The sequence below is a fragment of the Tiliqua scincoides genome, chromosome 13, assembly GCF_035046505.1.
Source record: "Tiliqua scincoides isolate rTilSci1 chromosome 13, rTilSci1.hap2, whole genome shotgun sequence".
In the NCBI taxonomy this organism is placed as follows: Eukaryota; Metazoa; Chordata; class Lepidosauria; order Squamata; family Scincidae; genus Tiliqua; species Tiliqua scincoides.
In genome coordinates this window covers 3,918,446-3,932,304 of record NC_089833.1, presented here as the reverse complement: position 1 = coordinate 3,932,304, position 13,859 = coordinate 3,918,446, and the positions used below count along the sequence as shown (strand labels likewise).

General features: G+C 44.7%; 1 protein-coding gene across 6 annotated transcripts in view; it reads left to right on the top strand.

Moving 5' to 3' along the window:
• The window catches only part of GLYR1 (glyoxylate reductase 1 homolog), a 50,725-nt gene extending 39,369 nt beyond the window's left edge, over window positions 1–11,356 (top strand). For 5 of the 6 annotated variants that reach the window (XM_066640550.1, XM_066640547.1, XM_066640549.1 and 2 more), the window contains 5 exons: window positions 2,349–2,450; window positions 4,701–4,863; window positions 5,411–5,590; window positions 6,106–6,230; window positions 8,208–11,356. In XM_066640550.1, coding sequence (XP_066496647.1) covers window positions 2,349–2,450; window positions 4,701–4,863; window positions 5,411–5,590; window positions 6,106–6,230; window positions 8,208–8,282 — 645 coding nt within the window. In that variant the 3' untranslated portion in view covers window positions 8,283–11,356. The remainder of the gene's footprint in view (window positions 1–2,348; window positions 2,451–4,700; window positions 4,864–5,410; window positions 5,591–6,105; window positions 6,231–8,207) is intronic. The other variant, XM_066640546.1, reaches the window with a different exon arrangement.
• The last annotated feature ends 2,503 nt before the right edge of the window (window positions 11,357–13,859 follow it).

The following is a 13,859-nucleotide window of genomic DNA, read 5'->3' as shown; positions in this document are numbered from 1 at the left end:
CAGGGCCCGGTGACTTATTGATCTTTAATTTATCAGTGAGGTCTGAAACATCTTCTCTTTTAACCTCTATCTGACTTAACTCCTCAGTCAGGAGGGGCCGTTCAGGCAGCAGTATCTGCCCGAGGTCTTCTGCTGTGAAGACAGATGCAAAGAACTCATTTAATTTCTCTGCCATCTCTAAGTCTCCTTTTATCTCCCCTTTCCCTCCCTCACCATCCAGAGGGCCAACCGCTTCTCTGGCGGGTTTCCTGCTTCTAACATACTTGAAGAAGCTTTTATTATTCCCCTTAATGTTGCCGGCCATACGTTCCTCATAGTCTCGCTTGGCCTCCCGTATCACCTTCTTACATTTCTTTTGCCACAGTTTATGTTCCTTTTTATTCTCCTCATTAGGGCAAGACTTCCATTTACGGAAGGAAGCTTCCTTGCCCTTCACAGCCTCTCTAACTTGGCTGGTTAGCCATGCGGGCACTCTCCTGGATTTAGTGGAACCCTTCTTTCTTTGTGGTATACACCTCTGCTGGGCCTCTATTACTGTTGTTTTAAGCAGCCTCCATGCACTCTGGAGAGATTGGACTCTTTTTACCCTCCCTTTCAACCTCCTTCTAACCAGCCTCCTCATTTGGGGGAAGTCTGCCCGTCGGAAGTCAAGGGTTTTTGTTAGAGATTTCCCTGGTATTCTTCCCCCAACGTGCAAAATGGATCGCAGCATGATCACTGTTCCCCAATGGCTCAGTAACGTTTACATCTCTAACCAGGTCCTGCGTACCGCACAATATTAAATCCAGAGTCACCTGTCCTCTGGTGGGCTCCATGACTAGCTGCTCTAAGCCACAGTCATTTAGCACGTCAAGAAATCCGGTTTCCTTATCGTGACCAGAACACAAATTGACCCAGTCAATGAGGATAATTAAAGTCCCCCATGATTACAACCCTGTCCCTCCTTGTCACCTCCCTGATCTGTTTCCTCATTTCAAGGTCCCCATCTGATTTCTGGTCTGGAGGACGATAGCACGCCCCCAGTATTACATCGCTGCACAAGCCTGGTAATTTAACCCACAGAGATTCTACAGTGGAGTCGGACCCACCTTCAATCTCTACTTTGCTGGATTCTATCCCTTCCTTAACATAAAGGGCCACCCCACCTCCAACATGCCCCTGCCTGTCCCTCCTGTAGAGTTTATAGCCCAGGATAGCGGTATCCCACTGATTCTCCGCATTCCACCAGGTTTCCGTTATGCCCACTATGTCTAAAATGACCACGTGATCTAAGAATGTAGCAATTTTAATGATAGCTGGGGTGAAGACAAGTTATGCCTGTACTGCAAGTTACTAGCTCTCACGACTATAAGAACGCACTTCAGAGTTGTGATTTGTCCAAGGGAAAATTCTTTGAGCTGTTAATGGGGCACAGCTGAGTGATTTTTTGATTGATCAGGCTTTTTGCTTTTGTCACGTTTCAAGAAAAACAGAATTGCATAGGATATGCAAACAAGATGAAAAGCAAAAGGTGAATGAGACAGCATAGGAGCTGATGGGGGCATCGCTTCCCCCCTCCATACTTAGAGTGGCCTGCCAACTTAACCAGTTGCCATCAGAGCCTTGTGGTTTCAGCACAGTCAGCAAATGCTGCCCCCACTTTCCTACATAACCACAAGGCTGTGATGGTATGCACTAATGGGAGGCTGTGTGATGGATTCTTCCTGGGGCAAGAAGGTGGACTGCCCTCCAGTTCTAGGATTTGTAACATTTTCCAGGTGCTGTTGCAGCATTGCACATTTCTAGTTCCACTTGATTGACATCAAATACAGGGTGACCCAAAAAAAAAACAGAACCCATAAAAATTTTATTAAATCCTATAAAGGTCCAGTAAATTTCAAGAAACTTACTGGACTTAAACCAAGACATATTGGGGAAGATTATTGTTCCAATATTTCATGCACAATGTCGACTTGTATACCCTGAAAGAAAAAAGATGAAAAATTGTAATTGACAGTTTTATTCAAAGATTTGTTGGTTCTGTTTTTTTGGGGTCACCCTGTACCACATGAGAAGCTGAGATTAATTTTTGTGCAGACCAGCTTTCTCCATGTAGCCTATTCTTTCACGTTGTGGTGGAGCGTTATTCATCCCTGCCTTATCCGAGTCTTTGTGTGGATAAAACTGTCTTTTAGCGACAGTGAGCAACAGCATTCCTTGAATGCTGAAACCAAACAAGATCTTGACATGAGCAGAAGTGGGTGAGCCTTTGTACAGACGAAGACCAGTTTAGAATCCATTTTGGCACTGGGACGGTTGTACTTGCTTTGCAGACACCCTATTGCTTTACCGCTCTTCTGTTTCCACAGCTGGTGCTTGGTCCTAGTGGGGTTCTCCAGGGTATACGTCCAGGCAAGTGCTACGTGGATATGTCGACTGTGGATGCAGACACTGTTACAGAACTGGCCCAGGTAACCAGACCAGACCAAACATTCACCCTCCCAATCCCTACTACTTAATAAGATTGTATGTCAGTAGTAAGAATATTTCTATACTGCTTTCAGCAATTAGGTTCACGAGGAGACCGTTCCCTGTCCCATAAGTGTGCTCCAAGTTTTTCCGCCTTCTAAGGTGGCCTTCTGTCTTGCAGTAAGCTGTGCTGTCAGCATTATTTTGCTGACCTGATTGTCTCCAGTAGTTCTTGTGTCTCCATATTGTCATAGCAGCTCAACCAAGTTTGAGGGGAGTGCAGAGGTTCCCCTGTAACTTAATAGTGCTTGAAATGTCCTGATCTGTGTTCGTTAACCACATGATATTACATTTCTCTTTGGCCTCTTGGCTTATACAATTTGTGCATGGTCTGTGCACATGCAACCATAACATTGGTGGATGTGGGCAATCAGAGTGGGTTATCTCCTCTCACTCAAGAGGCAAGACTGGTGAGTTACTTAAGAGAAACACCTTAAAACTGACCTGCATGGGGAAGTGGGGGAAGGTCTCTTTTGAGGATAGCTGCAGACACGATCCTTTCAGCAGAAGAGAAAATTGAATCATTCAGAATGTGCTTGCACCTGAAGTCATGATGTATCTCACACAGGTTTTCTGTTGAACTCTAGCTTTGTACCCCACTCTGGATGATCTCTTCCACCAGCATTGAAAGGAACATTGATGTTTACTGTGACTGTTTCTTCTTGATAGTGGAAAGAAGGCATCTAGCCCAGCCATTCTCAACCTTTTTCAGCTCACGGCACACTGACAAGGCACTAAAATTGTCAAGACACACTACCAGTTTTTTACTTACATTAAATCACTACATTACAATTAATTTTTAGTTAATATAATTAAATCATTACATGATGAAGAAACTCATAAGAAACTTGGAGAGGAAAGGAGTCCCTTTGGGGAGAAAGGCGGGGTAAAAATAAAGTATAATAATAAATTAAAAAAGGAGGAAAGGAAAGGAGAATTCTGGAAAGGAGGAAAAGTGTTGTTAAAGTATTATGCCAGAAAACGTTGGCAAAGAGAAGTCAGATTGAGCACATAGTGGAGAGATGTGGAGTGAGGGGCAATGAAGAGACTGGATTGAAACAATTGCAGGATTCAGAAGGTGGGGGGAAGAGAGAGAACGTGAGGCAAGTGATTCTGGACCTTTGGAAGGTGGGGACAAGTGAGGGGAGGGACAGTAAGATTAGTGCTAACTGCAGTTATGAGATCAGGGGGGAATGTGCCTGTGGGAGGAAGTGGGGTGGGGAGAAGTGCCAGTTGCCCATTCTTATACTTAAGAAAAAAGAGTGAGGAAAAAACCCAGTCTTAGGCATGTCCACTCAGAAGTAAACCCCATTATAGTCAGTGGGGCTTACTCCCAGGTAAATGTGGATAGGATTGTGGCCCAACACCCTTCCTCTAAAAGGCAAGGCAGGGAGGGTTGCTTTGGGGAATTGCAGGTAACTGTGGCAAGGAAAAGGGACTTGGGCCCTTTGAGCCAGCCAATTCTTCGATTGGTGGCCTCAGCAGACCGGCTCGATTCCTACCTGCTTGCCTGCTCCTGGCTCCCTCTTCTCACTCCGCTTGGACCGCCTCCAGGCTTCTCTGGCTGCCCAATCAGCACGTGGGGCAGGCAACAACAGCCTCAGTGCCCAAGCTTAGACATGTCTACTCAGAAGTAAGCCCCATAATAGTCAACAGTGCTTACTCCCAAGTAAATGAGGATATGGTTGCAGCCTTCGTCTTGCTCAGGAGCAGGCGACAGCGGGAGGTGCAAAGCAGCCGTGACCAGCCCCTTCGCTGACTGCCTGCTCCTTTTTCTTCTGCCGCCACTTGAGGCACAAAGCAGCCACTTCCCCTGCGTGCGCAGCTGCTGCCTGTCCCCTCTGGCCCATGGCGCACCTGAGGCAGTGTGCCGCGGCACAGTGTTTGAAAACCGCTGCTCTAGCCTCACCCATGACGACCTAGCTGCACCTAAACATGATGAGACCAGCACTGGTCAGCCTGGAGATTAATTTCTACTTGGTCTGTTCTTTCAATTTGAAGGTTGTGCAGTTATGCCTGAAGCTACAGGACTTCCAGAAAACTGGGTTGGGATGCTTTTAAATTAGCCTTTGCTAATCTTCATAAGTCTTGCCTCTTGAGTGAGTGGGAGTAGAGAATCCACTTTGGATGTCCTCTTTTTACCTGCAGGACAAAACCTAAACCTAAACTTTTTTCTCCTCTTATTTTCCCAGGTGATTGTATCCAGGGGTGGTCGCTTCCTGGAAGCACCGGTCTCAGGGAACCAACAACTGTCAAATGATGGGATGCTGGTGATCTTAGCTGCTGGAGACAGGGGCTTATATGAAGACTGCAGTAGTTGTTTCCAAGCAATGGGGAAGACCTCTTTTTTCCTAGGTAATTCCTCTTAGTCTGGTGTTTAAAGAGATCTAAATAGGCCAGACCTAGACAGTCTTAAGTGTATTGCGTGTGCCTAAGTTCGTTGATTCCAGATTGGGATCTGCTTGTGGATTTGACATTTGGAGTGGATTGGAAAGGGTTTGACTCCTAATTGTTTAAATAATGGCCAGAACAAAAAGGTTCATCTCCCCCTTTCCTCTCAAAATTAGACTGTTATAAATAAATGAAAAGTTGGGGAGGTTGATAACCAGAATACAGTGAGTTTTCAGTGGTGGTCCAGCTGTGAGCTCCACTGTTGTATTAAACTCAGGTTCCCAGGCTAAGCATGAGCTCAGAGGCACCCTGTTCCTTAGTTCTGTGTTCAGCTCCCAAATTGCAGTTTTGTACCTGGATCTACTTGGTGGCTCTGAGGAGATCCTGCAAGTGTGAACCCCTAGTTTAGATGCCACCCCTGGTTTAGTCCACCCGCAGTTTAGATGCTGTTGGCTTAGGCATTGGATTTAGGACCTTCCTGTGTTACTGAGCTATGTGTCTGTTTCAACAGGGGAAGTGGGCAATGCTGCCAAGATGATGCTGATCGTGAACATGGTCCAAGGAAGCTTTATGGCCACAATAGCAGAAGGACTGACTCTGGCTCAAGTGACTGGTCAATCCCAGCAGACTCTTCTGGACATCCTCAATCAGGGACAGCTCTCCAGCATCTTCCTGGATCAGAAGTGCCAAAGTAAAGCTCTTTCTTGTTGTCTCCCATCCCATCCCCCCTCCGGCCCAAATGGGTAGTACTTCTTTATAAGTCTCACTTGGCATCTGCACAGTAGGGTTTTAGCATTACTTCTGGGACCCATCAAAATAATCTTCCTACTGTGTCAAGTCAAGTCTCCCAGGTTCAAGCCTTTTGGACCATGCTGATAGTTGGCTTGTTGTTAACTAAGTGGTTGCCTCAGTGAGGGTCTGAAATGACATGGGTAAGTTGACGGGGAAGGGGGTCCATATCTCTGTAGTAGAGTGCATGCTGTGTATGCAGAAGGTCTTGTGTCAGCATGGATTACAGCTTGGAAAGGTATCTGCCAAGGTCCTGAAGAGACATAGCTAGTCCTGGGCTAAATGAGTCAGTGGTCTGCCCTGGAATAAGATGGCCTCATATGTTCTAGTGGGTGGGTTTTGTAAGGGAAGAGAGACAGATCACCTCTGGGAAAGCGGAATGTGAAAATGTATCTGGGTGTGTTCTTTCTTTTCCAGACATCCTGCAAGGAAATTTTAAACCAGATTTCTACCTGAAATACATTCAGAAGGATCTCAGATTAGCCATTGCACTAGGCGATTCTGTTAACCACCCAACTCCCATGGCAGCTGCAGCCAATGAGGTATGTGCTGCCTGGATTCATCAATGTGTTGTGCCCTGTCCTTGACAGCTTCTAAAACTTGATCGCTACTAGCATCTAAAGACCAGCACATTGGCAAAAATGCTTAATTTCTAGATACCTTCTTTACACTGGTCTCTGAGATAGATAAGTTACAGAGAGATGAGTTTGTTTGCCAGCTTGAGAAGCAGTAGTTGGGCCTCAGTGGGGAGTAAGACCTGAGTGAGTGTGGCTGGCTTGAAACAAAATGGAGGATATAGTGGGAATTGATGGGTTACCTGTGCTTGGAGGGAAATACTATACTGAGTCCAGTCAGTCTTCAGATAGACCAAGAACATTGTCCTTACACCAGATGCACATAGTGGGGTGTTCTTGATGGTGTCCCACAACAACAGGGTTGGCTAGTCTTTCTTTTGACACATCAGCAGGATCACCGGTCACCACTTGAGGCCTCCTTCCTGAGGTCAACTGACTGGGCCGTCTTGCTAGTGATGATGCATGAGTTGGTCTATTCCGTGGTGAAACACAATGTGTGAAACTCTTTGGGAAGCTGATTGGCCCCCTTTCTGCCTGCTACTGAAGAGCATTTGTTTGACATAACTTTGAAGGTTTAGGTTGGGAAGAGGTGGATGAATGGAATCTGATCATTCAGTTTGTGCTGCTATATATTTTGCTTTACTTTATCTTATTGTTAGCCATCTTGGGCGCCTCCCTATTGGGAAGAGGGGAAAGTAGAGTATAAATATTTTTAATAATGAATTTGCATCTCCCCCAACTCAAACTGCTCCAAAGTTGTGTATTCCCTTTATGTTTCAATTTGTACTTCATAGCTGAAATTAAGTCCAGAGCACTTAGAGATTTTAATATTGTTTACAGCTGTTAAATTGAGTATCCCATTTTTCAGTGAAATATTTCAGTTACATGAAAGTGACAAGTCTTAGGATTTGGACATGGTGGATGGAGCACCTAAGAATTTACTGTTGTAGTCAAGGCCAAATTTATCCCATACAGGTATAATCTAATTATCCAGGGATTTTTCACACAGTTTTATCTCAACAAGATGAGAAAGGCCTTTAATTTAAAGGAAAAAAGTAATTTAACAATAGCCTTATTAGTGCAGGAGAGGACAACCGACAGACAATCCACCAATCATTCTCTCTCTTAAGCACTTAAAACAGCTTCAGTCTGAGGCAAGCAACTCCTCCCTTCCCCCTGAGCTGAGCACATGAAAGAATGCAAGTGATTATCACCTCCTCTGCATTCTTTCCCTGGGCTGCGCTCCCAGTGAAGGGAGGGGTTGCTGCCTTGGAGTGAAGCTGTTTTAAGCGTCAAGAGAGAGAATGTTTGTCCGGCTGATGCATGTGTTGTGCATTACAACGGTTAGCAAGGCTGGTTTTAAATAACTGAGCAAAGTTATTGATATTCACGTGGATGCTAAGAACTGGAACCCTCGTGGATACCAAGACTCAACCTGTACTGAGTTTCAGTATGACCATGTAGTGGAAAGCACATGGATACGATTACTGTTGGAAACTGGATGTGGTCTGCAAGTTGTACTCTGCCTTTCCCTACATAGTCAACCAGACACTGGCTGTGACCTTGATTGCTGAGGGTGCGCCTATATTACATTGTGGACCCTCAGTATCTGCAGGGGATCTGTTCCAGGATCACCCATGAAAACCGAAATCTGCAGATACTGGAATCCGGGGGGGGGCACAATTACTCATCTGGAGTAATGTGCCCAGCCCTCCAGAGGTCACACCCGCATCCCAGCCTCCTCAGAGGGCCTCGCGGACATGAGCATGGCATGGCTCAAACCCATGGATGCAGTTCTCATAGATAAGGAGGGGCCCACTGTAGCTCATGTGATCTGTACTGCCACTGTAGCCTCTGTGATCATGTCGCTACAAAATAAAAAACACTTTTATTCTAAATGTAGAAAGGAATAACTGATCTGTTACTGTCTTGTGTCTCCTTCAGGTCTACAAACGGGCGAAAGCGTTGGACCAATCGGACAACGACATGTCTGCTGTGTACAGGGCCTACATCCACTAGGCCATCCCATTCTTATTAATACCACAATTATTGATGATGATGATGAATACTGCATTTTAACTCTGGACCAGTCCATCTGTCTGTTTCTCTCTCCCTCTCTCTCCTTCTTTCTCCCCCCTCCATTTTCCTTTTTTAATTATAACAAAAAACTCTTGAGGTCTGCCATGAAGGCAGCTGTTACAGCTACTCTTCTTGCATTGGCAGCAGCAAGAGTAGGAGGAGAGGGGCTCAGGTCATCACCATCTTGATAAAGTCTGTACCACATGCTGAGAGTCACAGAACAGAATTGGCGTCAGGTAATCCAGAAAACCCCCCCCCCTTTTACAGGTGACTCTTGCCAGAAAATTTGCTGCTTGGTTTCTTTTGGTTCTTGTGTTTTTGTATGAGTGACTCAAATTTTCTGTTTCCAACTGCTGTCTCCACTTCTTTGCCATGGGTAATGTATGTGTTGACCTCTTACGTTAGGGGTAGTTGAAAGACTAAAGTCCCACCTGCCTGTGAACATCAGTATGGCTTGATTGGGACTTCACTCTGACTCCTGTGTTTGTCTTTGGCGGAAATGGTCAGATCGAAAAGGTGATGGGGGCTGAAACCAATGTTGTGGCTGGGAGTATTCTCCATCCCAGTGTCTCTGTGGAATTATTTATCTGGAGAATGGCAGGAAACCTCTGTCTTCCCCACAAAGGCCGTGATGTTTTTTAGGAAACATGGGCATTGCTGTATGTGTGGGATTCCCAGTAAATAGAAAGCATGTAGAGACACCAATTCCCAAAAGATTAATCTACTCTGTATGTTGCTGTAGAATTACTGAATCTTTATAGAATTTAGAGAACAAAATTGTGTGTCTTAACAGGGGTGGGGGTGGAAACCTTTGTTATCATCTTGGTTTTAAATCTGACAGTGCACACAATGTTCTGTTGCTGTTAGCATATGCAGGGATAGCTTGCATTCTTGTAGCAGGGTAGCACATGGAGCAGGAAGGTATCATCAGGGTGTCTGGCTTTAGGAAGCCCTGAGTGCTAAGCCCATCCTTATGACCTCAAGCTTTCTTGTTGCTAAAATTGGAGGCCATATGCCTGCTTCATGTTGAAAACTTTGGTCTTGACTGAGTGACCTAATGGCAGTGCCGGCAACTGTGAACTGGTAGGGCCCAATCTTTTGGTGCAGTTATGAGCACTTCCCATGGCAGATTGAGCAGGTTGCCTGTGTGATGGAAAGCAACTAGTAACAAGAAAGTGTTGAATAGCTTCTGCTAATGAGACCTGTTTGTGTAGGTCCTATAGAACCTCCCAAAGAGTTCATGCAGTCCTTTTAAACCAACCTGTTGTGGTCAGGTTTGTTGAACAGAACTTGAGCTAATTCTGGGGTTGCATGAATCATTCTAAATTCTCCCTGGCAGCCCTCCAACTTCCAGAACAAAACGTGTAACCTCCACCTTGTCCCTCTCATCACAGTGGGGAAAATGGGCTCCCACAAAAGGACAGCGCCCTTCTCCTTTTAAGCAACTCAGTATTAGTCTTTGGAGAGAGCCCTTTGATGACACTTGGAAGGCACATACAGTGGGCAGCAGAGATCATACAGCCCTAGCTTTCTGTTTACATTTGCATAGGAACCTACACTTGGAGAGGTCAGTTGTGTGCTACCTCAGTGCAAGTGCCATTCAGCAGAGGTGAGGGGGAGCACCACATTCCAAATGCCAGCACAGGGTTGAGGTGTCTTGTGCTTGAGGCTCTCACTGTAGAAACTTAGTGAACTCTAGCCATCTTTTACTGTGCTCATCTTCTAAAGGCCCATGCTTCTTCCTGGGGCTGGTCTCTGCCTTTACGGTGTAAGCAATCCCCCTGGGAGAGGAAGGAAGCCAATTAGCACACTTCCCTCTAGGGTCTTCTGTTCCCACTCATGTGTTTTCCAGGCACAGGTAAACATTGGAGCCTGTTGCTTTTCCCGACACTGTAATTAATCTGGGGGAGGGGAAGAAACACATGGTAGGGAGATCATAGGCCTGTATTCCTGGGTGGATCTTGTATAGATATCTGGGATCTCACAGGTAAAAAGAGTAGCAGGTGTCTTGGGAGATCTGTGCATTGGAGATGCTTTGTAGTCCTAGTGTGGGCTGATTTATGACTAACCTGGATCTTTGCTAAGAAGTTTACAATTCTGTGATGCCGGATATAGGAAACTTCAAAGGTGTAAACTGAAGGAGCAGGTCCCACAACACTTTTATCTTTTGCCTTCAGGCAAAGGATCCAAATGGAATTAGGAGTGGGAGTGAACTGTAAAGACTTCTGTAATTGCAGCCTCTCTGGCAAGGAGAATGAGGATCTGCTGAATGGGTGTGGTGCTTCCTGCAGGAGCTTTCAGCTCCTGATATGCCAGGCAGAGCTCTGAGATAGAAGCAGTGGGTGTGGTGGTTGCTGTGCTGTCTCAAATGTCCTTTCAGAGTCCATTTGCCGAAGCAAAAACACAATGCCTTTAAAGACAGATTTATTGTGGCATAAACTTTCTGGGCTAGGTGTGGGTTCTGGCCTGCAGCCACGAATGCCATAATTACAATTGTGCGTCTTCAAGAGGCCACAGGACTTCGATGTGAATGCCATTTCAGACTCTGCTCCAAGAGCCTCCCCCCCAATATACCCCTGTGGGTTTCCTCAAATTCCAGTGCGGGGGATGAGCGGGCAGCATGGTGGAAGATGAGTTTGGATTACAAGAGAATATGATGGAACTGGCTTAGTCATTGTTGTCTTAAAATTGTTGACAATACTGTAAAGTTCCTTTTTAACGAGGATTTCTGTTTTAGTAATTGCTTTTTTCCCTCCTTTTTAAAGAGAAAAAAATGTGACGCTTGTGAAAAGCTTGTAAGAAAAAGCAGTTTTCTTTTAATTCTCCCTACTTCAATGACAGATCTATAGGTAATTAAGGTTGTGAATTTTTTTATTTTTTGCCTTGTTTTTAATTAACGTTTGTCATTCAGAATAGTATGTGTGGTGATGATTTAAATGGCAAAAAAGAATGATTTTTTTCTTGTGCAATTAACAAAGCTACTGGCAAAAGGAAATAAAAACCTTTCTTGGTAACACAGTGTGTCTGTTCCTAAAGTGTGCTATAACCTGCCTCCATCTGGCTGTGTGATGGTGAAAGAAAAGTCGGTTGTAACATTTCCTTGTATTTTTTTCATACTTAGAACACTGTTTTTCTGACTGAAATGGGAGGCACCCTTATGTGCTCTTTATCAGCTCCCAGAATAATGACCTGGCATCATGCTAGCTACTGTAGGATAGTTAAAATGAACCTCAGGAACCCATATCTTTCCTTTTGCCTAGGCAGCCAGGGCAGTTACCATTACTGGGCAATGGTGATACTTCTGGGACTCCTCCCTGCTTGCCAGCTGTAGTGTAGGCTGCAGGAAGGAATCCTGATGCATCACTGCTTCACTTGGGGTGAATGCAAGTGGGAGGCAGAAGGATTAATGCTGCACAGAGCTTTCATGCGCCATATATTGGAGATTATGGGCTAACATTTTTCAAGGTTCCTTTCAGTCTTCAAATACTGCAGTGATTTCCCCAGCAATGTTGTAGGGGCATACTGTCATTCAGCTAGCTGTTCAACACTGTTCAACATTCAACACTGTTGCAGTGTTTTGCAATGCTGATTTGCAACACATGTGAGTCATGTGTCTTTTAGGGTAGGCCCTTATTTTCCCCACAGGGTCCTAAGTGACATCTGAAGCTGTACCAGCACAGGAATTAAAAACTAATTTGACTTCTCTTTGCCAGAAACTGCTGCTGCCAGTGCCATTGAGGGGGGGAGAAGAGACATACACTCCTACACATGTACACCCACCCCTACTTGCCACACACTCCAGGCCCCTTAAAAATAATGTCTTTAATAGGAAACAATTCTGTTGGAGAAAGCAGAACTAACTGCAGTTCTAGGAAGCCAGCACTCAGCATTTGTACATGCAAAGTCCCCCAAACCTGTCAAGCTGGTTTTAAACTGGGCAAGTGCCAACACTGCTGAACCTTTTTGTTTAAAAAGCTATAAATTTTTAAATACAGTTCTCACATTGACATCTGCCTGCTAAGATTTTTCTGACAAGGAATGGCAGGATAGTCTTTTCCTTTAGTTACTCAGCAACGCAACCCCCCTGGCAGGGGGGTCCTTTTGCTACTACAGCCTGCAGAGGCAAAAAAAGATTGCTGTGAATATAAAAGGACATTTTCATTTGTTAGCAATTCTGTATGTAGTGCATTTCATTCACTTAATGCAGTGGTTTTGTAAGGACATCAAAATATACATAGCCAACATTTAGCACTTTTAAAGATCCTTGGATGGAAATGATAGTAATGCTGTGAACATTATTTTCTTCCTGAAACCAATATGACTTCAGGTTCCTTGGCTGGTCACATGCAGATTCCTACACAGATGATAAAGGATGAAAATGGAAGCAAAGAAGGCTACCACTGTTGGAAGACGGGATGTGTGAATTGTGGTATATCAGGCCAATGAGCATTTGAATGTGTTTGTGTAGGAGATTATACACCCTTCCCTATACCACCCTTCCCTAGCCAACAAGATGTTTTTTCCCCCAAGCAAAAAACAGCCCTACTGCATCAGGCCATAGGCCTGTCTACTCCAACTTCCTGTATCTCACAGTGGCCCACCAAATGCCTCAGGGAGCACACAACAAGAAACCTGCATCCTGGTGCTATCCCTTTCATCTGGCATTCTGAGCAACATGGAAGGAAAGGCGACTATGATCCTATACGTGCTTACTCAAAAGTATGATTCAATAAGCTTAATAGGATCACAGGAAGCTGCTTTAGGTTGCTTTCTTCAACAGACTGGCAGCAGCCTTCCAGTGTTCTAGTGGTCTTCAACCTTTTAAGTATGAGACTCAGGACCACTGGCAATCCTGCTCCCCTTCCTGGACCCTACCTGCCCACTTCTGCCACATCGCTGCCCACTCCCCACCCGTTATACTCCCCTAGCACTGTGGCCAAATATTCTTGTTAGAGCAGAAAAGATTATCATGAAGCCTGGCACCAGTGAAAGTTATTTTAGTACAATTGCTATGATCCTGAGTAGGACTGGGTCACATTCCCCTGGTACTTGAAAGGGTATACCAGATGCCTACTTCTTTACCTGGTGGAGCTCTAGTCCAGTGATAAAAATCTTGGTATATATGAATATCAAGTTATATATCTAATGCATAATTTATTGCAGAATGCAATGAAGCAAACTGCATTGGGAAATCTGTATTCTATCAAAAATTATGGCCAAATTACCAGAAAAGGAAAGCATAAGTACCTTATGTCATAAAAAGTAGATTTTCTTAACTCATAACTGACCAACAAGCTGATTGTTCTGAGAGCCAATCAGATGTTAGTAGGAGTCAGCTCACATTTCCATGCATCAGCAAATACTAGAATTCTTACTCAGCTGTGTGAGTATCTTTAAGCCAGCTGCTGGTTTTTTGTTGGTTACTGATTTATGGGTGACTTGCACTGTTATATATTAAAATAAACAGCTAAATAAAGTTAATGGGGATGACACCAACCCTTGTGATGCCACTGCATT